The following is a 26,039-nucleotide window of genomic DNA, read 5'->3' as shown; positions in this document are numbered from 1 at the left end:
TCTCTCCTTATCCGACTCTGACAACAATGTGTCATGTATGGTATGACTATAAAAAGGAAGAGGGGTTCCTGACCTTCCCTGGACTTTGCATGAGCCAAAAGAAACATAGCTTTTTTCATGACCGGCCACTATACTTGACAAGTAAGTGTGATGTAGCAGCTACTGTTAATTACACTACTGCATCCTTTTAATTATAGCTCTATGTTACCGGTCTCTTTCATTAGAATATGACCCATTTGAGGTCAGTAGCAAGTGTTCACTCTATGACTGTAGTATCAGCCCTTTACAGAGCCTGGGACAAGTGTGTTAAATATTTGTTAGATGAATTACGAGTGAATGAATCATTCCACCTGATGTTTTAACACCTCAAGTAAACACTAGTAACCAAAGAGAAACTTCTAGAGCTGGAAATTGAGCCTAGAATCTTCTAACTCCAAGCCTAGGGCTTTTTGTGGCTAGCTGTCATCATTGCCGGTCGATGATGGGAACTGTGAATTGACTCCAATGTGTGGCAACTCAGAGACAGGCAGTCTATGTGCAGCTTTCTAGGACAATTATTCTGGAAAGTCATTTCTGGGAAAGGGCCCAAGAATTTATGCACAGCAAAGGAGAAAGACTTCTTTAAACATTGACTGCTTCTGTTGCTCTGGTCATGAAACTCTGAAAACAACACAAGTCAGAAGCTTCCTAGGGGACAGAGGAGCATCTGTCCTTTCCAAAAATTCAGGATTCCTATTAAAAACTCGACTACTGGCTATCTTCTCCATGCCCCACCAGATCACTCTCTACCGTTCTGCTCTGAGCTTCCTAACGCCAACCAGTACGCACTGCAGTGTAGAGCTCTGGCCTCCAGGAGGTTCTGTCTAGCAGGGATTTCTAGCAAAATCTAAAGGAGGAAAGTAAAGGACTCTAGTGGGCTGCTGCCCCAACTGAAGGTCACTGTTCTCTGTTAACCCCTCCCTTGCCCACTCTCTTCAGCATAGGGACTGTACCAGCTCTACTGTTTCCATGCGTCAGGTCCTACCACACCCCTTGGGGTTCCCTTACACACCCCGTACCTTTGTAGTTACTCCCTTTATTGGTGACCCTTCTCCAAACTATTCTGATTTGAGGGTGTCGTCTGTTTCTTATTGAGACCCGGACTGATGGAGTAAATTTTCCAGAATACAGATTCTTTATCCCGATTACATTTTTACATGCTTAGTGTGGGCCTTTCAGATAGAGACTGAAGAAGAAAATAAAAGTCATCTATAATCCTACTCCTAAAGATAGTTAACATTTTGGAGCATTTCACATTTCTTTCCAAGATTTTTCTGAGCATACATTACATGGGTTTTATTATTATTATTACTATTATTATTATTGCAATAAAGCATAAACAACATAAAACTTACCATTTTAATCATGTTTAAGTATACAAGACAGTGGCACTAAATACATTCATAATGTTGTGTAACCACTACTATTATTTATTTCTAGAACTTCTTTGAAAGACTTTTTTTTTTTTCCTTAAAGATTTTATTTTTAAATCACCTCTACACCCAACATGGGGCTGAAACTCACAACCCTGAGCTCAGGAGCTCAAGTGAGCCAGCGAGGCACCCCAACACTTTCTGGGTTTTTTAGAGCAGTGTTAGGTTCACAACAAAATTGAGAGGAAGGTACAAAGGTTTCCCATATACCCATTTCCCCAGATGCATAGCCTCCCCCATCAGCATCCTCCTCCAGAGGGGAACATTTGTTACCATGGGAGGAACCCACAGTGATACCCCAGAACCACCTAAGTTCAGAGTCTACATGAAGGTTCACTCTTGGTGGAATACATTCTGTGGGTTTAGACAAATGTATAATGGCACGTACCTGTCAATAGAACACATACAGAATTATTGTTCACTTTTCTAAAAGTCTCCTTTTCTAAAAAAATGTCACTTTTCTAAAAGCACTCCACCTGGCCATCGCCCCCCATCTTACATGTCTTTTACACTCTTGAAATTTCAGTGCACATGTAACCTTGTTAACACCCTTGCATCATGAACATTTCCCCGTGGCATTGAAGTCTTTCTTACATGTCCTGCTTCAAAGTTCTATACCGGGGCGCCTGGGTGGCTCAGTGGGTTAAGCCGCTGCCTTCGGCTCAGGTCATGATCTCAGAGTCCTGGGATCGAGTCCTGCATCGGGCTCTCTGCTCAGCAGGGAGCCTGCTTCCCTCTCTCTCTCTCTGCCAGCCTCTCTACCTACCTGTGATCTCTCTCTGTCAAATAAAATAAAATAAAATAAATCTTAAAAAAAAAAAAAAACAAAGTTCTATACCATAATGTAACGTGATTATTTTTCCCGTGTCCCAATTTAGGTGATTTCTATTTTTTGCCGTCACAAATGTCACTGCGATGGCCTTCCCAATTCACGAATCTTCATTGAAATTTCTAAATACTTCCGTAGGTCCTTCAAAGTTTTTACCCTCAAGTAATGCCCGGTATATCGTCCACACTAGAGGGAGCTGGAGAGTTCTCAAAAACAATAGTTTTCTGTGCCCGGACGAAGAATGAAAATAACCTGCCAAGACTGGCAGAAATATTAAAGGCATCTGAGGGCTTTCCCTCACCACTGGCAAAGCTATGCCTGATCTCATGAGGAAACAATGTGAGCATTTTCTTCCCAGGCCTGACCGACCATCTTGGGTCAGGAGCAGAGCTCAGTTGGCTATTTTGACGGACGACAAGTGTGGTCATGAATCTTTAGATCTGTCGATGACCAGTGAGTGACTGCAAAGGCCACACTCCATCTGCAAAGAGGGCTCTGAAAGCGGGCCCCACCCCAGCCACAGGGAGCCACAGTCCCAGAGCCCCGGGGGCCAGACGTTGTGGAACGAGTTGTACTAGCTCTCTGCACTTGTAGTGTCCCTACAAGTGCAGAGAGCCGGTGGCAGAGTCGGTGGGGGGTAACTGTCCTGAACCAAGGCTCAGGGTCATCAGCCAACAAGTGGGTGGCAAGTCATGTGACTGGGACGCCTGAATGGACTTGGAGGTGGTGGAGGCAGGGCCCTGAGCTCCCCGGGCGTTAGATCCTCCTCTGCGGCCCCTCCCACCTTTTCTAGATGGTTCTTCTAGCAGAAGAGTCTGACCCAGGGAGAGCCCAACAGGCAGGGCAAATGCAGCTAGGAAGATCCCCCGAGGATTAGGATGGCACGGTCTGTTGCCCTGGGACCGTGGACTTTGCCTCTCCATCCCCTCGGTTCCATCTTCCTGGGGATTGTCCCCTCCTGGGTCACCAGACTTGACTTGCTCATTTGTGCAAGAAATACACGGAGACCTTCTTTCCTTAAAACTATACATTTAGGAAGTTTTGACTGTGTGCTAGAGTACTCCCAGGAACCGAGGAAGGCAATAGATGTTTACAGATGGCAGAAATAGGAAGCTATGGGAAAGGGGGATCTAGCCAGGCTCAAGGACACGCTTTCAAATGCTAAAGGCAACACAGGTAGGGTTCAGGCAAGAGCTTTCCTCTAAAAAAAAATAAAATAAAATAAATCTGTGGTTCTCAACCTTAACTACATAAAATCACCTGGAAAATGCTTAAAGTAAAAAAAAATTAGGGGCACCTGGGTGGCTGACTCAGTGGGTTAAGTCTCTGCCTTCAGCTCAGATCATGATCTCAGGGTCCTGGGATGGAGCCCTGAATCATGCGCTCTGCTTAGTGGGGATCCTGCTTCCCCCTCTCTCTCTCTGCCTGCCTCTCTGCCTACTTGTGATCTCTCTGTGTGTCAAATAAACAAATAAAATTAAAAAAAATTTAATTCCCACTCCCAGAACAATCACATAGTAATGTCAAGAGGTGGGACGCATTCCTCAGTGGTTCTTGGAGCTCCCAAGGTGATTTCAGCGTGTAGCCCAGATCAAGAACCACTGGCCTTAAAAGAACAATGAAAGAAGGTCGAGGCTTTAATGGATGGAGCGCTATATAAACTTAATGACCAGATTCCCACTCTGTACTTCGGTATTTCATTTCTTTAAATCTTGCTTTACAATGTACTCTGGACTTCATTGACAAAGCCAATTAGAGATCTATAAACAAGTTATAATGTCAATAGTTAAACTTCACGAGGGAAAAATACCCTGTGTCACTGTGCTCGAGGAGCTCCCCTGTGTCTGGGGAAAGCTTTGTGAGCCGACGCACCCGAGGCCACCTTTTTTCACTGAACAGGCAGATGGCTTGGAGGAAGGTGAGAAAAAGTCAAAGTTCATCAAAGCAAAAGCCTAAAGATAGCAGGTTGAGAAGCCGGGGGAACATCAGCTACGTGCCCAGGGGGATGAGTCTGGATTTGAGGGGCAGTGGTATGGCCAGAAAGCTGAGATCGGGGGCTCCCCTGGCTGGCAGCACCAACATTCAGGAGCTCCTTGGCCTGGACTTTGGTTGGCCTTGCCGGCAGGAAAGCCCAGGTTCTTCACCTCCCAAAGCCTCAGAATGCAGCCCTCTGTTTCTTGACTCCTCTCCTCTCTTCAACCGCAGACACGCTCCCCTTTGCAGGGTAGGGCACAGCCAGAGCAGAGATCCTGGGTCAGCCCAGTGCAGGTTCGAGTTCCATCACTGACTAGCTGTGCGACCGTCAGGAAACATGTAAAGCCTTCCAGGTTCTGTTTCTCATCTAGGGACTCGGCAGGTGATCTAAGAGTGTGGAGTGCAGCTTTGTCAACCCAGCAGGACCCACTGGATTAAGGACTCTGCCTCTTCTACCTGGGTTCATCCTCTCAAGGATTGGCCCCTCTTAGCCCGTCATGGTTGACTCGTTCACTTCGGCAGGAGAGAATAAAGTCAGAAAAATTTTGGGGTTCAGGCAAGGGGGCCCACTGCTCTGGTCCCCTCGGTCTATAGGGTCCTGTTCTGATGTTCCTTTGCCTATACTCCTCCCTGCTGGGTGAGAGGTTAATGGGTCAAAAGGACCTGCCACTCAGAATCCCACGCTCCCCATCTGGGCCGTATTGCAGGGGCCAGGTCCCTGAAATGCCCTGGCAAAGGAACACCAGAACAGGACCCTATAGACTGAGGGGACCCCCACTTTTAGGGTTTGTAGAGGCTGCTCCCCAGATCCATACTCAAGAGGCTGTACGATGCAGCCTGTCTGAGGCCCGGGGGCAGTCAAGGGCAGCTGCTGGGGAGCAGGAGTTGGGGGTGAAGGTGGGCAGAACAGAGACATCTCGTTTCCACACAGGGGTGTCCTCCTGGTGGCTTAGGACAGAGTCAGGGTTGAGAAGAGAAGGGGCAGTTCTCCCTACCTCGCCACACCAAGGAACCTGGGAATTCTAAAGGGGAACCTAGACTCGCAGGTCATTATAAAAATATTTGTCAATTTAGGAAATTAGCACTTCCTTGGACAACTTCTTAGCTTGATTTTTAACTTTAAAACATTGGTGCGTATGGTGTGTGGTCTGTGGATCTCCATTTGTACTCCTCGCCTGGCCCTGCCCTTGTGACCGGCAGGTCTGGGGAAAACACCACTATCATTTAGGTGGTTGTGAGGAGACAAGGAAAAAAAAAATCGTATGAGTCCAGAGGGAGTGCTCAGTAGGGATTATACCCTTTTCCTTCAGGCTCATTGATGTCACTCAAAAAAATGAAGTTTCAGAAGAGGATCCTTCTCTAGGTAAGCCACCACCTTCCTCCCTTCTGGTTCTAGAAGGCACCTGGTGCTGTGTTTACTGACTGGGGCGAAGATGCCCTCAGGTCTTTCCACTGAGAGGCGGATCCAAGCTTGAGAGTTAAGCCCAGATCCCACAGTTAACTGTGGCCCCCGAAAAATGGCCCTTAGGCCAACCAGGAAGTCTGTGGCCTCCTTCTGAAGTGGCTCTGGGGGGAGGTAGCCTTGGGGCAGGCAGGGCTCCAGGAACCCAGAACTTCTGCTGTGTGTTTCCAGGGATCAGGCAAGACCTGTGGAAGGAGGTGTCTGGGGTGCGAATCCGCAGGGAGGGTAAAGCAGCCACTTCAGAGACTCTGAGAGCTGTCTGCAGAAGTGCTTTGGCCTAAGCTCAGGAATGGTGCCCACAAACCCAGCAGGGCTTCCCCCCCACCCCACTCCACCCTGCCGCCCCCTCCCCCCCCTTGTGTGTGGGGGGAGGGAGCAAGGAAGGGGGGGTGGGGGAGGGGAGCTGGTTGATCCAGGATCCAGCAGTTGAGGACTCAGGGAAGCCGGGCTTCCTGGAGAAATTGGAACCCGCAGAACAGGTTCACTCTGCTGTGTGTCTCCTATTTTGCTAGTGTATCTGGTTTGTACTTTGACAGTGCCCACTTACTGCCTGCATGTTAAACAGTAAGAGAGAGTATGCAAAGCTGTCAGAAAACAGGGCTGGGTGCAGGAGGACGCCACACACACAGGGAACAGTGTGGGCAAAGAGCTGGAGGCAGTGCAGGAGACCCTGAAGGAGTGGTGGGGGGTTGGGGGGGGAATGGATGCAGAGGAGGCTGTCCAGGTAATCGGGCCATACTGGAACGGCCTTGAAGCCTTCTGCTGCTGCTTCGTGGATCCCCGAGGAAAATGCGCCAAAGACTATAATACGATTTTCTTCTCATTAGAAAACTCTCATTTCCGGGGCGCCTGGGTGGCTCCGTGGGTTAAAGCCTCTGCCTTCCCTTGGGCTCGGGTCATGATCTCAGGGTCCTAGGATCGAGCCCCGCGCATCATCTCTGCTCGGCGGGGAGCCTGCTTCCTCCTCTCTCTCTCTGCCTGCCTCTCTGCCTGCTTGTGATCTCTGTCTCTGTCAAATAATAAATAAAAATCTTTACAAAAAAAAAAAAAAAGAAAAGAAAACTCTCATTTCCTATAAACTTTAGGAGATTTTTTCATATTGGTTACCACATGGTAAGGAATGTTGAACCCATATATAGGCTGGACCTCTTGCTGCTTGAATTTTCTTTCCCTCCCTCCCTTCCTTTCTTAAATGCTTTCTTTTCTTTTCTTCTGTTTCCTTCCTCCCTCCCTTCTTCCCCCCTTTCTCACCTTTCTTTCTTTCCTTCTTTCTATTATTTAAATAACCAGACAAAAACATTTAACAAGTTATTTTACTTTTTTTTTATTTTTAAAGATTTTATTTATTTATTTGACAGACAGAGAATACAAGTAGACATAGAGGCAGGCAGAGAGAGAGGAGGAAGCAGGATCCCTGCTGAGCAGAGAGCCTGATGTGGGGCTCCATTCCAGGACCCTGAGATCCTGACCTGGGCTGAACGCAGAGGCTTTAACCCACTGAGCCACCCAGGTGCCCCAACAAGTTATTTTTCAATTGCAGGAAAGTTCATCTGATAATTTTGATGTTCCACTTAGTTCCAGGAAACACCTACCTGAAAATTATTATTAAAAAAACATGCCCGGGTGGCTCAGTCAGTTGAGTATTGGTCTCGACTTGGGCTCACATCATGATTTCAGGGTCCTGAGACCCAGTCCCACAACGGACTCATGCTCAGCACAGAGTCTGCTACTCCCCTCCCTCCCCTGCCCCACTGCTCACTCTGCCTCTCAAATAAATAAATAAAATCTTTTAAAAAATTACTGGAGGGGCGCCGGGGTGGCTCAGTGGGTTAGAGCTTCTGCCTTGGACTCACGTCGTGATCTCAGGGTCCTGGGATCGAGCCTTGCATCAGGCTCTCTGCTCGGCGGGGAGCCTGCTTCCTCCTCTCTCTCTGCTTGCTTGAGCTCTCTCTCTCTCAAATAAATGAATAAATAGAATCTTAAAAAATTAAAAAAAAATTACTGGAGACTTAAGATGTCAAAAACAAATGAATTTTATAAAAATGATTAATGTATTCAAATGCTAGAGAGGGCTGCAACTCTCAGAAACAAGATCTGTTTGGCCATCCAGGGAAGGAGTATGCTTCCCTGAGATTAAGAAATAGGGGCTCACTTCGAGGCACAGTATACAAAGCCTTTAGATGATACTCTGCCACAGTTTACCTGAAGGGCTTGGGGGTTAGAATGCAGTAAATTCACCTACATGCCTATCGTTGTACCCTCCAACCCCACCCCGCCAACCCCATGCATACTTTAACTCCCTGTTGCCCCCTCCTATTAAACCCGGGTTGGCTAATTTTGATGATAAAACACCAGTTCTTTATATCTATTATTGGTATAAACGCATCATTGTTTGTTTGCCAAATCCCTGAGGGGCAAAGGTCTAATTAATCTATTAAGTCTTCTCTTGGAAAAAATTCAAACCTTTCAGATGAGAAACCTGGGTGGATATCATCAGTGTGTTTTGCAATGGGGCTGGCTGGATTGCTCCAGACAAATCAGACGGCCTCCGCTCAGCCCGTTCTGAGGTTCGTGCAGGCTGGGAATGCAGAAAAGAGGGAGCGGTCCCTCTTAACAGCTTAGGGCTGTTAAGCAGAAGGGGCCTGCAGTGGGGCACCTGGACGGCTCAGTCAGTTAAGCGTCTGGCTTTGGCTCAGGTTGTAAACTTGGGGTCCTGGGATCCAGCCCTCCATGGGGCTCCTGGCTCAGCAGAGAGACTGCTTGAGGATCCTCCCTCTGCCTCTCCCTCTGGCCCTCCCCTCCACTGCTTGTGCTTTCTCTCTTTCAGATAAATAAACAAAATTTTTTAAAAGGCGGTGGTTGGGGGGTGAGGGAGAGGCAGGGGTTGGCTGCAGCATCTAGCAAGCCAATGTCCCAGGCCTGGCGCCTCTGCAGGGGAACCGCTGGGCTGTGTCTGCAGAAGTGGGAGCAGAATAAGAGGAAACCTGGCTAGAAGGGAGGCCTCAGGCATGTCTATGGCACAGGCCTGTAATCTTCCCAGCAGTGAACTTGAGAGTGGGGGCTTAGCTCCGCTGAGTGGAACTCTCTCCTGAGGCTTCCCCTGATGGATGAGGCCACTCGTTAACATGATCCCCCCATAAGACCTCCCAGGACAGCCTGGTACTTACTGGTAGTTGACCAGGTGGCAACGGAAAGTTTGGTTTGGTTTATTTTTTTTATTATTATTTTTTTAAGTGCACTTTTTTTTTTAAATAAAGATTTTATTTATTTATTTGACAGACAGAGATCACAAGTAGGCAGAGAGGCAGGCAGAGAGAGAGAGAGAGGGAAGCAGGCTCCCTGCTGAGCAGAGAACCTGATGCAGGGCTTGATCCCAGGACGCGGAGATCATGACCTGAGCCGAAGACAGAGGCTTTAACACACTGAGCCACCCAGGCGCCCCTGATTTGGTTTATTTTTAAGTGACAATGTTCTAAGTCTTCTCCATACCTTCATAACATTTGAATCCTGGACTGATCTCCCCATTTAAGGCTCCTGTCCCTCATAGGGACACAAAAACGAATCACTACCTCATTGAAATGACAGCTAGACTGTGTTGCTAGGAAAGAAGGATAAGGAGGAACCCATTGACCTTCCTTCCCTACAAAGTGAGAGAAAACCTCCGGAGCTCTCCATCCAAGAAGCCTGGGACCCCTGACTTCACCGGGCTGGGCATCCCTCCTGGGGCGGTTGGGGGGCGGGGGACTTGATCACGTGGTTTTAGCTCATTGGCTCTCCAGACACAAATGTTACACCATTAAGAGATTTCCAAACCGGCTTTGTGATATCTGTACCCACAGAGTGGGCACAGAGTGACCAACATTCGGCAGTGGGGTAGCGGGAAGAGAACACAGCTCACTCTACACCCATACCCAATAGAACTTTCTGCAGTAATGGAAATGGTGTATGTCTGCACTAACATGGCAGCCACAGGACTGAGGAAGCACTTGAGCCCTCGAATGGGACCAGGACCCTTAAGGAACTGAATTTTTCCTTTTGTTTCACTGAATGTAAAGAGCCACAAGTGCCTGGTGGCTGTCATATTAGACAGAACAGCATGAAGTTCTCTGACCTCAAGAAGCCAAGGGAGGGAGGGCAGCTTCAGTCCTCTTGGACTTCTCTTTTTCTTTGCTTCTCTGCCCGCCAGCGTCTCCTTGATCATCACTCTCTGGCAGCTCCATTGCCAAGGCCTCTCCTCAGTTAACCCTATCCCACTGGCCAAACTTCAGCAAGAGGCAACATTACACTATCTGCTTGGAAAAGACTGAGCATGGCTTTCTCGGAGCGGGATGCAGTTGGCAAGGATTGCTGAAGCTGAGCGTGATATTCCAAACTGCTAATTTGCTAAAATAATTTGGGAAAGTGCTACTTTGAAACCCTGACATGAGTGAAAGCAACCTTTCCGAAATTTGTAGGAGGCAAAAGTCCATGCTACTGGAGGTTATGTTTGCTAATTGTCTCAGTGGTTGTTTACTAAATGGCTATAGAATGTTTATTTCTTGCTGTCAAAGCACTTGGTCCAGAAAGGCAGGCTCGCTTGCTGAGATTTTCTATTGTGACCCAATCTGAAGATTTCTTATCAACTGGAAATTTGGAGTTATGTAATCAGCTCCTTGCACCCCTCCCCCGCCTCCAAGAGCCACAGATGTTTTCATGATAGCCTTTGCAATCCAGGCAAATTGTCCCATGCATAAGCCCTGCTGAGAAAAGAGAGGCAGGTAGATATAGGGGACTGTGTTTTGTACTAGTCTGGTCAACCACCTACAGCTGGTTGGATCAGGGCTGGGCATTGACCCCAGAGGAGCCAACTGCATTGGCCGGCCAGGGACCTGGCACAGAAGGATGTCCTCCATGTAGATTCCCTCTCTCTGCACTCTAAACTGGAAACAGAAATGGCAGGTGGGGGTTGAGAGGGGAGAAGCCAAATGTAGTGGCTCAGGGAGCAAGCTCTCGGCCAGAGACTGATTTCGCATAAAGTGTTCAGAATCTGTGTTTTTAAAAATTCCTCAGGAGACTCGAATGCACTGATACCCAGTTTGCTTTAATTCCATAGGTACTCAGTCTCCTCCGATAGGACGCTTCTACCCAACCTCACACTTCCCATTTGAAACTTTAACATAAGACACAGCCAGTATTTTGCTATTGTTGGGAGCAATTCAGTGGAAAGCTTTCAGTTTAATATTTCCTTAGGATAGATTGCTAGTAGTGGGGTTAATAGTCAAAGAGATACAGATCTTTGTGGTTCTCGCTACAGATTGCCTCCCCAACCGGTTGTGTAACTTCGCGGTGTCATTGATTAACTGAGCATGTCAGTTTCACCACAACCTTGCCAGCACTGGGACTATTATTTTGCATTTTCCTCCTAATCCCCTGTATTTCTTTAGGAAATGTCTGAAAGTGCCTGAAGTCTGCTTTAATTTGCATTATCTTTGATTACAATTAAGATAATCATTAAGATAATGTTTCCCATTGGTATGTTTACTGTGTTTTCTCTTCTGAGTTTCCAAAAGTAACGTCATTTAGACACCCCCTGCTCCTACTATTTTTGTCCTTTTTCTCCTTTGCTCCCTTTTCTATTTTCCAAAGTACAACACAGCTTTGAATATTTCCAGTGGCAGCATCCTAAAGTCCACCTCCCCACCCCCACCCCAGCCTCCATCAGAAAAGCAATCTCTTTCCATTGTCGTGAAATCCCTATTGCGCTTTCCAGGGGTGTTTTGCGCTCGACAACTGGCACACAGACTCATTGAGGAACCATGTCTTTATAAAGATAAGACAACTGGATTAAAGAAAATTAAACCAGTTTCTTTTCTTTTTTTTTTTTTTTTAAAGATTTTATTTATTGATTTGACAGACAGAGATCACAAGTAGGCAGAGAGGCAGGCAGAGAGGGAGAGAGAGAGGGAAGCAGGCTCTCTGCTCAGCAGGGAGCCTGACGCAGGACTCGATCCCAGGACCCTGAGATCATGACCTGAGCCGAACGCAGCGGCTCAACCCACTGAGCCACCCAGGCATCCTAAACCAGTTTCTTAACTGCAGGACTTCTCAGGGCTTTTATCACTCCTTTAACAAATGTTTGGTGAAATTCCAAGAGAAGAATGTATGAGGCACCTTTTCCACACCTATTTTGCCTGCCATAATGATCCTAGTGTGCTGAAGTATGCTGAAGGAATGGTGTCCTGGAGGAGGTATTTTGAGAAGCCCTGCCCTGGCCTAGAGGTTATACCCACATGAAAGTCAGCAGGCTGACGCAGTGGGGCAAAAACATGGCATCCCTTAGTCACTCCACTTCAGCCACCAATACACAGTGATGGAACACAGACAATATGTTTCTTTTTAAAGATTTGTTTATTTTGAGAGAGAGAGAGAGTGTGTGTGTGTGTAGGATTCTCTCCATCTTCTTCTGCCCCTTCACAAACGGTGATGGGGCAGAAGGAGATGGAGAGAATCCTCAAGCCGACTCCCCGCTAAAAGGAGAACCCCCTCTCGGGGCTCGATCTTATGACCCTGAGATCATGACCTGAGCCAAAATCAAGAGTCACACACTGAACCGACTGAGCCACCCAGGCGCCCTGAAAACTACCTTTGTCAGACATTCATTGTTTGGGTTTTTAGGTTTAGGTCTTTGGTCCACTTTGAGTTAATTTTTGCATATGGTGTAACATAAGGGTCCACTTTCATTCTTTTGCACGTAGATATCCAGTTTTCGTCGCAGCCCGATTTACTGAAATCACTGGCTTCCCTACTTGAATGGTCTTGGCGCCCTGGCTGGCGCAGAGTCTGAAATCCAGCTGTCAGATTTCAAGCGGTATGGCTGTTCTGTAGTACAGTGTGTGCCCCAGTTTTCTTTAAAGCAGTCTTTCTCTCCCGGACCCAGAAAGGCTGTCATCAGCCAGGCTGGGAGAGCCCCTGACCTGCCTCCCAGGGGGTGGCGAGTAGGCCTCAGGCATGGCCCTAGGGCAGCCCTACCACAGGCTGCTCCTTCTGGATGCAGCCACACCAGCAGACCGAGCCTGGCTCAGGGACTGCCCAGACCGGTTTGCAGGGTTTCTGTTCCCCGGGAGCTGCTTCCCTGGCCACCGCGGCAGCTTTCTCCCTCTCCCTCTCCCTCTCTCTCTTTCTGGCTCCATTTCTCCTCAGATTCTCTCTCTTCCTCGCGCCTCTCTCGTCTCTCCAGTCCTTGCACAGCCTTGCCAACCCCCAGGCCACAGACTTCACTCCCACTCCAATGTCCAAGGCTGGGAGGGCCCCATCCTCCCCTGGGCCGCCTGCCTGGACAGCCGGGCTCTGGCCCAGAAGGTTTCTATTTTTTTTTAATGGATATAAAATGATCAATAATTACAGGAACAGAAATGCTAACAAGAACAAGTCACATGTACTGGGTCCTTAACCAGGCATAGTTGGCCCTTCCTGCCCTTTATTCCCTTTATTCCTCACCCCAGACCTGTGAGGCCAACACTACTATTATGCCCTGTAAACAGAGGAGAGACCATGGAGTGAGGGCTCCGACTCTGTGCCCAAGGTCACACAGCAAGGATTTGAAAGAACCTCTGACCCATACTCCTGGATTGTGCGGCTTGGGGACCTGGTCATTGTGTGCCAGCCTCTGTGTGTGTGTGTGTGTGTGTGTGAGAGAGAGAGAGAGAGAGAGAGACAGACAGACAGACAGGGAGAGAGACAGAGAGAAAGACACACAGAGAGAGAGAGAGATGCAGAGAAATAGAGAAAGAGCAGGAGTGAGCACACCATCAGGACAAAAAGGCCTGGGGAGAAGAAGTCACTTAAGTCAGGACGGTGGGCAGGGGTAAGATTGGGTCTCAAAGTTCGTTTCTCGAACCACAACCATGGTAGTTGGCACTGGTCCCCCTAGAGCAGCTGGAAAGCAGATTTGGGGCAGGGATCCAACCACCGAAGTAACTTGCTGTGAATGTTCTTGAACACATGTCCAGGACCACTCACCAGGTACCCCGCCTCTTCCTCATGCCTGGATCCTGGCTGGTCTCATGGATCCTGGTTTCCCAGCAGGCTCAAGCCTACCCTGTTCTGTTGGAATTCCCACAGCGGGGTGCTCACGGGGGCAGAGGATGAACAGGTAAACAAGACATGCTTCCCCTTCAAGGAGATCTTAATCTGGGAGGGAAGAGGACGCGGCAGCCCCAAACCTAGGAGCCGCCTGGCACCTGCCTCCCTTGCCCCAGTAGCCTCCATCCCTTGCCCTATTATATTGGGTAAATGCCTTTTTCATCTCTCAATTCTTTCTTTCTGCACGCTCACCCACGCCGCCATCATCTGTAACTGGTCTCTCAGCACAGAGAAGCGGCCCCATTTGTGTGGCAGAGGGAGATATCCATGTAGATGGTGCCCTAAGATGACAGAGAGGGAGACAACCAGGCCTGTCTAGAGAGGGTCAGAGAGACCTTACCTCAGGGCCCCATCTAGGTTCTGAAGGGTGAATAAGAGTTTGCAGGTGCGAAGGTGGGAGAATGTATCCGGAGAGGGATGGATTTGCATATAAAGGGTTAAAAGGTGCTTTGGGTACCTGAAGAAAGATAATCATTTAGAATTCAGAATGGGGGAGGGGAGTGAAGTGACGGTGGGCTGTGGCAGCAGGCAGGGCCAGACTAAGAAGGCCTCCCCCCCCCCCCCCCCCCGCTCCCCGGTAGGTAATGGGGAGCTACTGAAAGACAGGCCTGCAAACGTGAGGGAGAGTCTGGTGTAAAACCTGTTCCATCTCCCCAGCAAATAGAGTCCAGCTAAAAATAAGTATGCGGAGTTTGTCCAGATATCAAACATAGATGGCCCCAGGCCCCCTTCCACACTCCTGGGACTGTCATTTTTACCAGCGTCCCTTGTCATCAGCCTTGCTGAGAGATTATAAATAGGGGAAGGGCGTGGCCCATTTCCTTTCCAGAATCGTCCATGGTCCACGGCTCGAGCGCTGGGTAAAGGGTGGGTTGGAGAGGGAGAGATCGCAGGGGAGAGATGTAGTGGTCCAGGAGATCAGGTAGTAGCTGTGGAAAGTGGTCTGGCAGGGTATGAAGGTCACGGGATGAGGGAGGAGGAGGGCTGGACCTTTCTAGCTTGGACGGCTCTCATTGGCTGAGAAAGGCCCAGCGCTGTTCCCCACACCAGGAAGGTCTCCTTGGCCCCCCGCTTTGCTCCCCGCCTGAAGAAGAGGGAATCCTAATCTGACTGGTCAAGCTCCAGGGCGACGGTTAGGTCAAGCTGACTTGTGTGTGGGGTCACGGGGCATAAAAAAAAGACGCAGGAATGTCTCCTCTCTTCCTTCCGCCCACACTTACTGTGCTGCCTGTGCATCTGGAGTTGGTTACTGGCTGGGAGAAAACATCCCACGAACATGGGGTGGGGTGGGGATGGGGCGGTTAGAGGGAGAGAGAGAGAAAGAGAGAGACTGTGTGCGTGTGTGTGTGTGTGTGTGTGTGTGTGTGTGTGTATGTCTTAGTCCTTCAGGCTAGGCCCTGGGCTCCATCTCCGCTTTATCAGAGGGCTCCTGGGTGCTGGGCAAACCCAGCAAAACCCAAACAAAGCCCGGCTTGTCTCCACCACCAATGCCCTTGCTGCCTGTTTCCCCTGGGAATCTCCCCGGCTCGGGGGAGTGGCAGGGCAGGGCAGGCCCGAGGTGGCTTCCATCTTAATGTCATCAAAATCCCTGCCTTTAGTTCTCATAGCTTCATCAAAAGGGAGCGGGGGGGGGGGGGGGGATGAAGGCATGATAAAGAGGGTGGCGTCTCGGAGGTCAGAAGCTGGCTCTGGGGAGCACAGAAGCGCAGGGCCCCCTCCCAGTGAGTCAGTGAGGGCGGGAGCTGGCATGGCTGCGGGCAGGGGTGGGTTGCCTTTTGGAGAGGGCCCCGGGAGGGAGGGCAGGAAGCCCAGCCAGAAAGCTGTGGGATCCTGGGCTTCCAGTCCTGGCGGGCCCCCGGCTCACCAGCTCGGTGGCCTCGGGCAGGTCCCACCTCTTCTCTGCGCTCCTGTTTCCTCAGCTGTCAACCCGGCATAAGAACACCTCACAGCCAGGAATGTCTTAGAGTCATTAAATGCGGTCATGTCTGTGACAGCCCTTAATAAACCATAAAACCTCTGCACAGCACAGAGAAATAGTATCCTTTTTGTGATTCCCTTGGGAATGAAAAGCAGGGGGCCTCTGATAAGCGTTTGTCACTTTGCAGCTCCGCTCAGCGCCTCCCTCCGTTCAGCTTCACAAAATGCCATTTATTCCTTCCCCCAAGACCCTCTTTCAGGCTGTAGTATTGGTCCTACTTGCCCATTTTACAGATGCAAAAAGTGAGTCTCGGACAAGACTCCAGCAGAAGTGCCCTGTTCTTTCTTTGATACTCGCTGCCTCTTTGGATGCTAAGCTTTCAAAAACGAGTGGTCTGGATCTACCATCTCCGTGTCCCTACTGTCATTTTCTCTTAAACCATACAGTCCATTCACGGCTTCCACCACAGAGCTGGTTACAAGGTCACCAAGGTCACAGCTTGTCCCCAGCTAGCCCATTTCAGAGGGCCCTCACAGACCTCATTCCTCTTAAACCTTCACTGCTAGACATCTTACTCTACCCACTCGCTCCTCTTTCTGCATATTCTCTCTTTCCTTGCCTTGAACGAGGGCTTGAAGTTGACCACGGCGAAGGAGGGAGTGGGGAGGGTTCCTTTTGTGTCTGTGGTTCCTTGGTTGGACGATGTTAACCCAGGTGAGTCACAGAAGCCTCGCTTACTGGAATACTGCTTCCACATTGTGTTCCAAGCTGTAGCAGGATTTCAAAAACAGCTGCCTCTACCAGCAACCCAGCCGCTAAAGGGCTTTCCACAAACAACTTAGCTTGGTTTGAACTGACTTGACAAAAGATGGGTTTTCTTTTTCTTTCTTTCTTTTTAACCTGATGGCAAAGAGGATCAGAGCTATCATCTTGTGCCTTGGCTGGGCATGGAAAGGTTAATGCCAGCAGTCTGGGACCTAGCCAAAGGGGTCATTATTTCAAAGTACACTCTCCCAGCAGGAGTGGAGCAGGGTCTAGGCAGAGGAACCCAGCTGCTGGTGATGGGGTAGGGGTGATGTCTGCTCCTCAGTGAGGGAAAGGCAAACTTTTTAGGAATGTCCAGGAAGAGGGGTACTATTGGGGGGGGGGACCAAAAAGCAGCAGAGTGGACAAACTCTATAAAAATGTCCGCTTCCTGCTATACGCATCTGTGGTCGGAATATTAGGACTGTCACATCAGAGCCACAGGGTTTCCCCAAAGCGGGATGCATAGCCTCTAGGAACAAGAAACCCATGCTAGGGTTGGTATCAAGCAAGTGGGGGACACTCTGATTTCTCTCCAGATGTTATCTTTTGAGTCTAGACAGAGGGCTGGATAGTAGATATTTGGAATGGAGATCTAGGGATTCAATGTTGAGGAGGAAGTTGGGAATATGATCCGGAGCAGGGAAAGGATTGGCTAAAAATATGAGTTAGAGACTCAGTTGGAGTCACCGAGTCCTTTGGTCATTGCCATTCCTATATCTAAAAATTTAGATGATTTGTTAACTCACCATTTATTTAAAAAAAAAAAAAAGGTTTTTATTTATGTATTTGACAGAGAGAGAGATCACAAGTAGGCAGAGGGGGGGTGGAAGCAGGCTTCCCGCCAAGCAGAGAGCCCCATGCTGGGCTCGATTCCACGACCCTGAGATCATGACCTAAGCCAAAGGCAGAAGCTTAACCCACTGAGCCACCCAGGCGCACCTTGCCATGAATTTCTTAACAATTCAGTGATAAGCATTGCCTTGCTAATTATTTGCTTGAAGTCATCTTTTAAAGTATGAACAAAGTGAATGTCTATTCAAAACAATGCTTATGGGGGGCCTGGGTGGCTCAGATGGTTAAGCGTCTGCCTTTGGTTCAAGTCATGATCTCCAGGTCCTGGGATGGAGCTCCATGTCAGACTCCCAGCTCAGCGGGGTGTCTGCTTCTCCCTCTCCCTCTGCCTCTCCCCCTGCTTGTGCCTTCTCTGTCTCTGTATCTCTCTCAAATGAATAAAAACAAAACAAGACAAAACCAACAAAACAATGCTTATACATTGGAAAGAGAGCAAATAAAGAAAAGGAAAGATCTGGGATCTGGAAAATCATCATTCTAATCTGAGTCACTACTTAAATTATAAATTCCAGGGGTAGCTTCAGGCATGGCTGGATCCAGGTTGTCAAAAATCAAATAGACACTAGAAATTGATGTCTCTCCATCTCTTGGCTCTGCTTTTTTTTTTGCATGGTTATCATCCTCAGGGTTTCCCCATGTGGTGTCAAGGTGGGCCCACGGCAAGCAGCAAGCTTGTCTAGACATAAAACTGCTGGTTCCCAACAATCTCAACAAGAGGTCCCGGACTGACCTCCATTGGCCTGACTTAGGTCACTGCCCATTTCTGAGCCAGTAACAGGCGTCTGGGAAATGCAGTGCTCTGATTAGCCAAGCCTGATCAGGTGCCGAACCTGAGGCAGGGGATGGGGTCAGCTTCACCTAGACCATTAGGACTCTGAGTGCAGGTAGAGTAATTTGCAGAGTAACCCAAACCAGTCAGGTGTAGGCTGGCAGAAACCACAGCAGCTGCCCACTACACAGTCTGTAATTAATGCTAGCCATCATTAGTATGGAACAATACCAGAAAGATGAAGCATTTATCAAACACTAGAAAGGGTAGGGAAGGCTTTGTGGTACGTAGGAAGGTCTCAGTGAATGCCTATGGAGGGAAAACTTTACAGGGGAGTCAATGGGAACATATACTGGAGTGTAATCTTGTTCTATGAAGAAAAGAGTCTGATGGAATGAGGGCACAATTTTATTGAGTCTAGGAAAGGAGCCAGGAAACAAAGGATAGGGATAAATGGCACATTTGTGAAAGGAGTTCCTTAGAGACAGGGCTAAGGGCTGTTTAATTAACATGTAAAACTACTCTGGAGGGAGGGAGTGCATGAGGAACTCTCCAAGGTTTGCGGATGACTCGGGGTGTGTGGAGTAGAGATGGCAAGGACTGTGGGGAGTTCTCGTGGACCTGAGGAGGTGGGTGAAGAAGTGGGAGCTGACTTTTAATGAGGACAAGGCAAGGAGGTAACTCTAGAGACCAGACTCCCAATACTGCCCAGGAAACTGAGGAAGTCAAGCTACTAGTGATAACCAAGGAAAGGACCTGGCATTGAGTGTCCACCGTTTCTGGGGAACTTCAGCCCGATATGGTTCTAGACAGAAATGCAAGGGAAAACACGGGGGCTTCTGCATAATGGTCTGAGGACAGAAGGGCTCCTCCAAGACTGATAGGTTGGCAAACAGGATACGTGTGCATTTCCAGCCTGTTCGTGCTGAACACAGAGGAGGGCTGAGAAATGGCAATGAACATTTTGGAAGGGCTGGTTATAGACCTCAGCTAACAGGGACAGAGACTTCTAGGTCCAAAAGGCAAAGATGAAGCAAGAGCTATCGCTGTTTTGAGATCCGTAGCACCGTGAGCAGACAAAATGCAAACTGCCTCATCAAATGTTGACATTCTCAGGTTGAAACTTGAGTGACATGGAATTTAATCAAAGGAAGGCCTGAGCCTCTGTTTCTGCTCAGTGTGGTAGAGAAAAGAGTGCTTGAATCACTCTACTGACAAGGACTGAATGAGATCCAGTGGGTGACGGCGCTGATACAAAGGAGATGGGGGTAACCCTAAAGCCACGTGGCAGCCCCACAGAATTCTCAATGACGCAGTGCTGTCGGTAGCAGGTGGCACGTGGGATCTGCAGTCGGGAGGCGGGAATGTGAGTTCAGGCTGTACTCTGGTGTTCATTCTCCCCGTCTCTAAAAGGCAAGAGCAATTCCTACGCCGCCATAGGGTGATAGAACAATGAAATGAGATCCCAAATTCATTCAACAAATGGTTTTGTTTGTTTGTTTGTTTGTTTGAGCAGCCACTACTTACCAGACAGCAATTTAGGTGCTAGGTGGGGAGACAATGAGTAAGAAAAAGCCGTGTCCTTCCAGAAGTTGGTGTCTGGTGAGATGAGGAGAACTAATAATCACAACTTGAAGGACGCTCCCTATGGAGGCGTGGCTTTGAAAACTGTAAATGCACTGGATCTGCTAGGACGTGATATTGCCCTTGTATTTGTTGCCTATTGCTGCTGAAATAAATTACCGTGAACCTAGTGCCTTGAAATAGTACAGATGTACTCTTGTAAAATTCAGGAAGCCAGAGTTTGAGATGGATTTTTACAAGCTAAAATCAAAGACTGCATTTCTTTTGGAATATCTAGATTATCTGGTCCTTCCTTTTCCTGCATTCCCAGGCCCCTGGACCCATCACTTTGACTTCTGCTGCCAACATCACATCACTGTAAGGCTGACCCTCCTGCCTCCCTTTTGTAAGGACCCTTGCGATTAGATTGGGCCTACCTGGCTCATCCAAGATCATCTCCCCACCTCAAACTCCTTAATTTAATTATATCTGTAAAGTGGATCAGGATGTGGACATCTTTGGGGAGCCATTACTCAGTCTACTATAGTACTTCTGGGCTACCCAGCGGGAAATGAGCTGTCCTTAGAAACCAGTAAGCACACGGGCTACTTCTGAACACCAGCTTGCTGATGGTATTCTATTAAGTGGAGTCTTGGGGGAAGGGGAGCAGAGTATGTACCTGAAGGCTGTTTGCAGATGCCCCCTCACAGGACAGTGTCATGTGGTAGAGCCCTAGAGAACGTACAGAGAACACTACTGAACAAGTCAAGGCACTGGCGGTTGCTGGCCGGGAGCTCTGAGACCTCAGGCAAGGATCTTACTCCTCTAAGCCCCAAACTCCATCCAAGACACAGGGATAAACAGAACTGCCCGGAAGGGCTAGAGCCAGGATTAATGAAAATATCACCCATGAAATGACCTAAGACATCATCTGATCCTCAATCAATGTCCATTTTCAGAATGCTGCCTGAATTCAACCCTCCCTCTTTTTCTGTCCCTTTTGCTGTGGCCACTGCCTCCTTCCAGACCTCTCAGGAACCTTCACTGTTTGCCAGTCCTGCCGCATGCCTCAGCCTGGCAGTGGTTAGGAGCTCTGAAGTCCTGCAAATGAGCCCCTGTAAACCATGAAATCTGGAGCAAGTCTCTTAAGCACCCTAAGCTTCAATTCCCTCCTCTGTACAATGGGGCTAAGACCGGCTGTAGAACCAAGTTATTCCCAGGATTAAGTGGGATGATGAATGCAAAGGGCTTACTTAGCACAGTGTCAGGCACACAAAAATAAATAAATAAATACTTTTTTTTTAAAAAAAGGCAGTGTTATTGTTCTGGAGAGGCCTGCCCTCCTTTCAACCTGGTCTTCCCCAACATTCTTTCCAGCAACACCAGACGATCCACTTCTCCCCCAAGCAGAGCTTGAGCTCCTATACCTGAGGGGCATTGTTTATAAACACTTCTCTCTGCCTCTGACCTAAACCGGCCTTTCCAGTTATGGCTAGTTATTTGTGCAGACCTCTGCATCAATACTGGACACAAGCTTCTTGAGAGAAGGTATTTACTTTTCTTGTGGACTCGGTTGGAAAAGTACTCCCCACTCCATGCCCAGCCTCAGTTTCCTTACTTGGAAGGAGTCCATTGGACTGGAAGGGCCTAAAGAGCCCTTCCAGCTCTGAGATCTTAAATGGACAGAACTTAATTTATCAGGGACACTGTAGATCACCTAGTGTTCCCCTCGCCTTTTCCAAAAGGGGAAACTGAGGGCTCAGTCGGGCCTTCCCTGAACGCTAATCTCTCCCTCCCTCTCGGGCCTCCGGGACAAGGCTTCCCGCAGGGCAGGCAGCCCCGGTTTCCTCACTAGGCAAGGGGGGACCCTCGGGCGGCTGCGGGGCTGCGGGGCTCAGGGCGCCGGAAACACGTGTGTGCTCACCTACGTGTACACACGTGAGCACACCTACAGCAGCAGGGGGCGCTCGGGCCGGCAGGGGGCAGCATAGCCCCGGTTTGCAATTACCCGGCGCAGCCCCGAGGGAGGAGGGCGTGCTGCAGTCCCGGCGGCGGCGGCGGCGGCGGCTGGAGGTGCAGCCTCCCAGGTGGGAGGCGGGGGCTGCGGGCGCAGGAAAAGGCGCCTCAGGAGCCAGCGCTCGGCGGGGCCTCCTCCGGCCCCGGGCGCGGCGCGGCGAGTGGGAGCGAGCGCGCCGGGAGCACGCAGGCGCCCTGCTCGGCTGGCCCTCGGCCGGCGCGCGGCGCGGGAGCAGCCCGCAGCCCGCGCCCCGCGCCCCCCGCAGCTCCGGGGCCGCCCGCGCCCGGCCGTCGGGAGCGGCCCCTCAGCAGCAAGCTCGGGCCGCCGGCCCGGGAGAGCGCGCGGCGGCGGCGGCGGCGGCGGCGGCGGGACGGCCCCGGGGCCGCCCCGAGCGCGCCCTCCCGCCCGCGGCCACTCGCGGCCGGCGCTGGCCGGGCCGGCGCGCCCCGCAGGCAGCCGGAGCGCGGCCTCGGCCTCGGCGGGAGCGAGCCCCGAGCCGCAGGCGTTGGGAGGCGGCGCAGGCGGCCGCGGGCACTGACGGCGTCGCGGGGCGCTCCCAGGCGGCGGCGCAGCGGCGGCGGCGCAGGGGGCGGAGGCAGGGGGCGCCCCCAGCCAGGATGCTGCGGTTCCTGCGCCGGACCTTTGGCCGCCGCTCCATGCAGCGCTACGCGCGGGGCGCGGCGGGGCGCGGGGCCGCGGGGCTGGGGGACGAGCGCGACGGGGGGCCGCGGGGGGGCCCGGCCGCTGCCGCCGCCTCCTCGACGCTGCCCGCCGCGCCGGGGGGCAGCGTGTTCCCGGCCGGCGGCGGGCCCCTGCTCACCGGCGGCGCGGCCGTGCACATCTCCGCCGCCGGCGCTGCCAAGGCCACCCTGTACTGCCGCGTCTTCCTGCTCGACGGGACCGAAGTGAGCGTGGACCTGCCGGTAAGTGACGGGCCGGGTCCGGGGCACTGGCACCCCTTCGGACAGCTCCCCTCCCCCAGTGTTCCTCTCTGGGTGCCCCTCTTGCACCTCTCCGGGTGCCCCTCTTGCACCTCTCCGGGGATCCCTTCCCCCTTCTCCTGCGAGCACTCCCTCTCCCTGCTTCCCTCTCGAGCCACTCCGTCCCGGTCTCTTCTGGAGCCCTTTCGGTGGCCCCGTGTCCCCGTCTTGGGACATTGCGCTGCTGGGTCGCGCCTTCTCTGGCTCCCACCTCGTCCCTAGGGCCTCACTCCCTCCCCCGCTCGCCCCGTCCCCTCTTCCCGAGTCCCCGCCCCCTGGCGCGGGTGACCAGTGTTCCCCTTCCGTCCCCCAGGTTCCAGGGGGGCCTTCTTGGTGCTGGGTTATTGGTTAGAAAAATCTCAAAGCAATGCAAGACTGCCCCGCGGTGGCCTGCTTGCCCCCACAAAGTCGCCACCAGGCCTTGTCGAGACGGCAGGGAGGAGAAGCCCCTTCTCCTGCTGCCCAGCAGGTGCCCCAAGTTTGGGAGGGAATCTAGGGGGCCAATTCTCTCCCGAGCCCCTCGATGTCCCCCACCCCTGCCCCATCCTAATCGCAGAGCCCTTAACAGCCTTCCGCTTCTCAGGGATTTGGGGGACTTGGGAGCTAACTCTATAGTCGACTCTTGGATCCGGCCAACTTTGCACCGGCGGAGCCCTTTGCTGGGGCGCTGGGAGTCGGCTCTAGGACGTCCACTGGGCCTGGTGTGCGGGACTGCCCCCCACCAGCACCCCGGGCAAAGTGCGTGGGGCGGCCGAGGAACACCTCCCCCCCCCCCGCCCCGGGCGGTGGCGCGGTGCGGGGCCACCCGCCCACAGGTGGTTGCACCCCGCCCCCCTCCAGCAGTGAGCTAGGCTGGCGCTGTTGTCCCCGCCAGGGCGTCCAGCTTTCTAGCCCGAAGGGGCCAGATGTGATCAAATCAAATCCGCACATTAATGGGCGCCTACTGGGCACCCGGCGCTGCGGCAGACGGTGCCTTTGGGAATCTTTGGGTGTGACTGAGGACACAGCGCCGGTGGAGCTTTTAGATGAATGTCACCGATCATTCCGAGGGGTTCACGCGGAAAAAAGAACATACCCAGACTTCCAAAGGAAACATGTAGGCCTTCCCGGGTGTGGGAAATTCTTTAGGCTTCCCAAGGAAAGTAGGAGGGAACTAGGAACCTGTGTGGCTTTTAGATGGGAAAATCCGATGCTGCTTGGCCTGGACTTTAATGCAGCCTTAGGTGTAATTTTGAGACAGTTTCAATTTATGGCAATTTTATTTTTGTGCCTCCTAGTGCTCTCCATAGAATATCGTTTTGTTATGATAATACCCTTGTGGGGCCTTTTTATTCAGGGAAAAGGAGCCAATGTTCCTGTGCTTAGAGCTGTTGTCTTTAAAATAGCATTAAAATGTTACTCCTCCCCACGACTGAGGCTCTCCAGCTCTCCAGCTCGTCTTCAGCTGGGAGGGGAGGCCCCGGGAGCCTGGAGGATTGGAGAGCCCGGCAGCTGGTGTGGGGAGAGGATGTGGCGTATTTTGCATCTCGGATCGGGGAGAGGAATGCTTTCCCTGAGAACTTTGACGGAGCTCCTAGAGGATTTTCTTGTCTATTCTCCAGGGATGATTCGTTTATAAAATGTATTGCTTCTGTCAGGTTTGTGCGACAGGCTTAATTGGGGTTTCTCAGATGAAAAATGCAGACTGAACCAAATGCATACGTGGTGGGTCAACCCAGACAGGTACCCCAGCGAACAGGTTGGGATGGGGCCCACACTGAGTGTGGGGGAGGGGGGATATTTTACATCCGGAAAGGTTTCTCCGCCTTACGAGAGGTTGCTTGACAAAAGGTTTCCCTGGGTTTTCTTAATGGTGGCAGATTTCTTGATGCTTTTAAGACGTGACAGAGCGAACCCCAAATATTATTTATACAGACGCACGCCTATGTATAGCCACCTGTCCAAAGACAAAATGCAGGCTTTTGTCATGTGAGCCCTCAGGGAGGAATGATCAAGAAAAACCACCAGTGGGCACGGCTCATCAATTTAAAGATTTATTAGATATTAGAACTGCATCACACAATCTCCTGCACTAGTCTTCCCAGATCAGAGTTTTAGCTGTTGTAATTAATTCCCCCAGTACAAGGTTAGCGCCAGGCTCCCAGTGAATTTGTGGATGGATCCATCGCCCGCGTGCTCCTTCCTAAGACGCATTTCCCAGGGCTCACGTTTTGTGCTGTCCTGTTGGGCATGTAGCCCCACTTGCCATGGTCCCCCTGTTCTGCTTTCCTGGTTTTCACCGATTCCTGGGCCCTGGTGTTGCCCTGCTCCCTGTCACACAGATAGGATTCACCGTTGGCTGCCATACCCTAAGCTGGATTTTCTGTCCCCCTGTCACTTCCATGGGCACCCCGTGCACTTGCCAGGCTGACTATGGCTCCTTTGTCATTGAGACCTTGTGGTGGTGTTAGCTTCAAGGATTCCTTTGCTCTGTACTGGAACAGGGGTGATGCATTGTCATCAGCCGTTTGATTCGTCCTGATCTGGACACAGGTTCTGCAGTTGATTTGACCCCAGAAGCACCTTTGGTGTGACCACGCTGGGCCACGCACGGTGCTGTGTGCAAAGGCGAACCAACGGTGCTGTGTGCAAAGGCGAACCAAGGGGGGCCCAGAGGCTCCCGGGAAGCACAGGTGGAAACACGACGTTTTATTCTAAGTGGTGCTCTGTGATGTGACGGGATGGGGACCGGCTCACCCAGATAGGGTGCTGGGGGATGGGCGGGTTACGGGGCCTTCCCAGAGACTTTGACTCTTGCTGTGGTAGGACCTCAAATCCGCGTCCCTTGTGCATTTTTAGAATACTGCTTATGTCAAGTCCACTCCTGGGCTAATCCGTGGCCTGTGGTTATATATTTGTAATAAAGGAAGAAGCACCTGTGATCCTCTTCAGCAGTCCCCCAACAGGGCCTCCAAACCCCCTTGTCTGGGCTGCAGCCCCTAGCATGCCTGCTTGTTTTTTTTTGTTTTTTTTTTTTTTTTAAAGATTTTATTTATTTATTTGAGAGAGAATGAGTGAGAGAGAACATGAGAGAGGAGAAGGTCAGAGGGAGAAGCAGACTCCCCATGGAGCTGGGAGCCCGATGCGGGACTCGATCCCGGGACTCCGGGATCATGACCCGAGCCGAAGGCAGTCGTCCAACCAACTGAGCCACCCAGGCGCCCCAAAAAAAATTCCTCTATACCTGAAATGGGCTTGCTGTGCAAACCTCACTTCCAGGGGAGTCCCTGGCTCGC

General features: G+C 50.9%; 1 protein-coding gene across 7 annotated transcripts in view; it reads left to right on the top strand.

Annotated features, from left to right (window-relative positions):
• The first annotated feature begins 21,790 nt into the window (after window positions 1–21,790).
• The window catches only part of EPB41L4B (erythrocyte membrane protein band 4.1 like 4B), a 123,972-nt gene continuing 119,723 nt past the window's right edge, over window positions 21,791–26,039 (top strand). For 3 of the 7 annotated variants that reach the window (XM_045081671.1, XM_045081673.1, XM_045081674.1), the window contains exon 1: window positions 21,792–22,707. In XM_045081671.1, coding sequence (XP_044937606.1) covers window positions 22,402–22,707 — 306 coding nt within the window. In that variant the 5' untranslated portion in view covers window positions 21,792–22,401. Of the gene's footprint in view, window positions 22,708–26,039 lie in introns of all 7 variants that reach the window. The other 4 variants (XM_045081672.1, XM_013053696.2, XM_045081675.1 and 1 more) reach the window with 3 other exon arrangements.

Source organism: Mustela putorius, unplaced genomic scaffold, assembly GCF_011764305.1.
Source record: "Mustela putorius furo isolate JIRA1106 unplaced genomic scaffold, ASM1176430v1.1 tig00000580_pilon_pilon_pilon, whole genome shotgun sequence".
NCBI classification, from domain to species: domain Eukaryota; kingdom Metazoa; phylum Chordata; class Mammalia; order Carnivora; family Mustelidae; genus Mustela; species Mustela putorius.
This window is presented reverse-complemented; position numbering and strand designations above follow the sequence as displayed.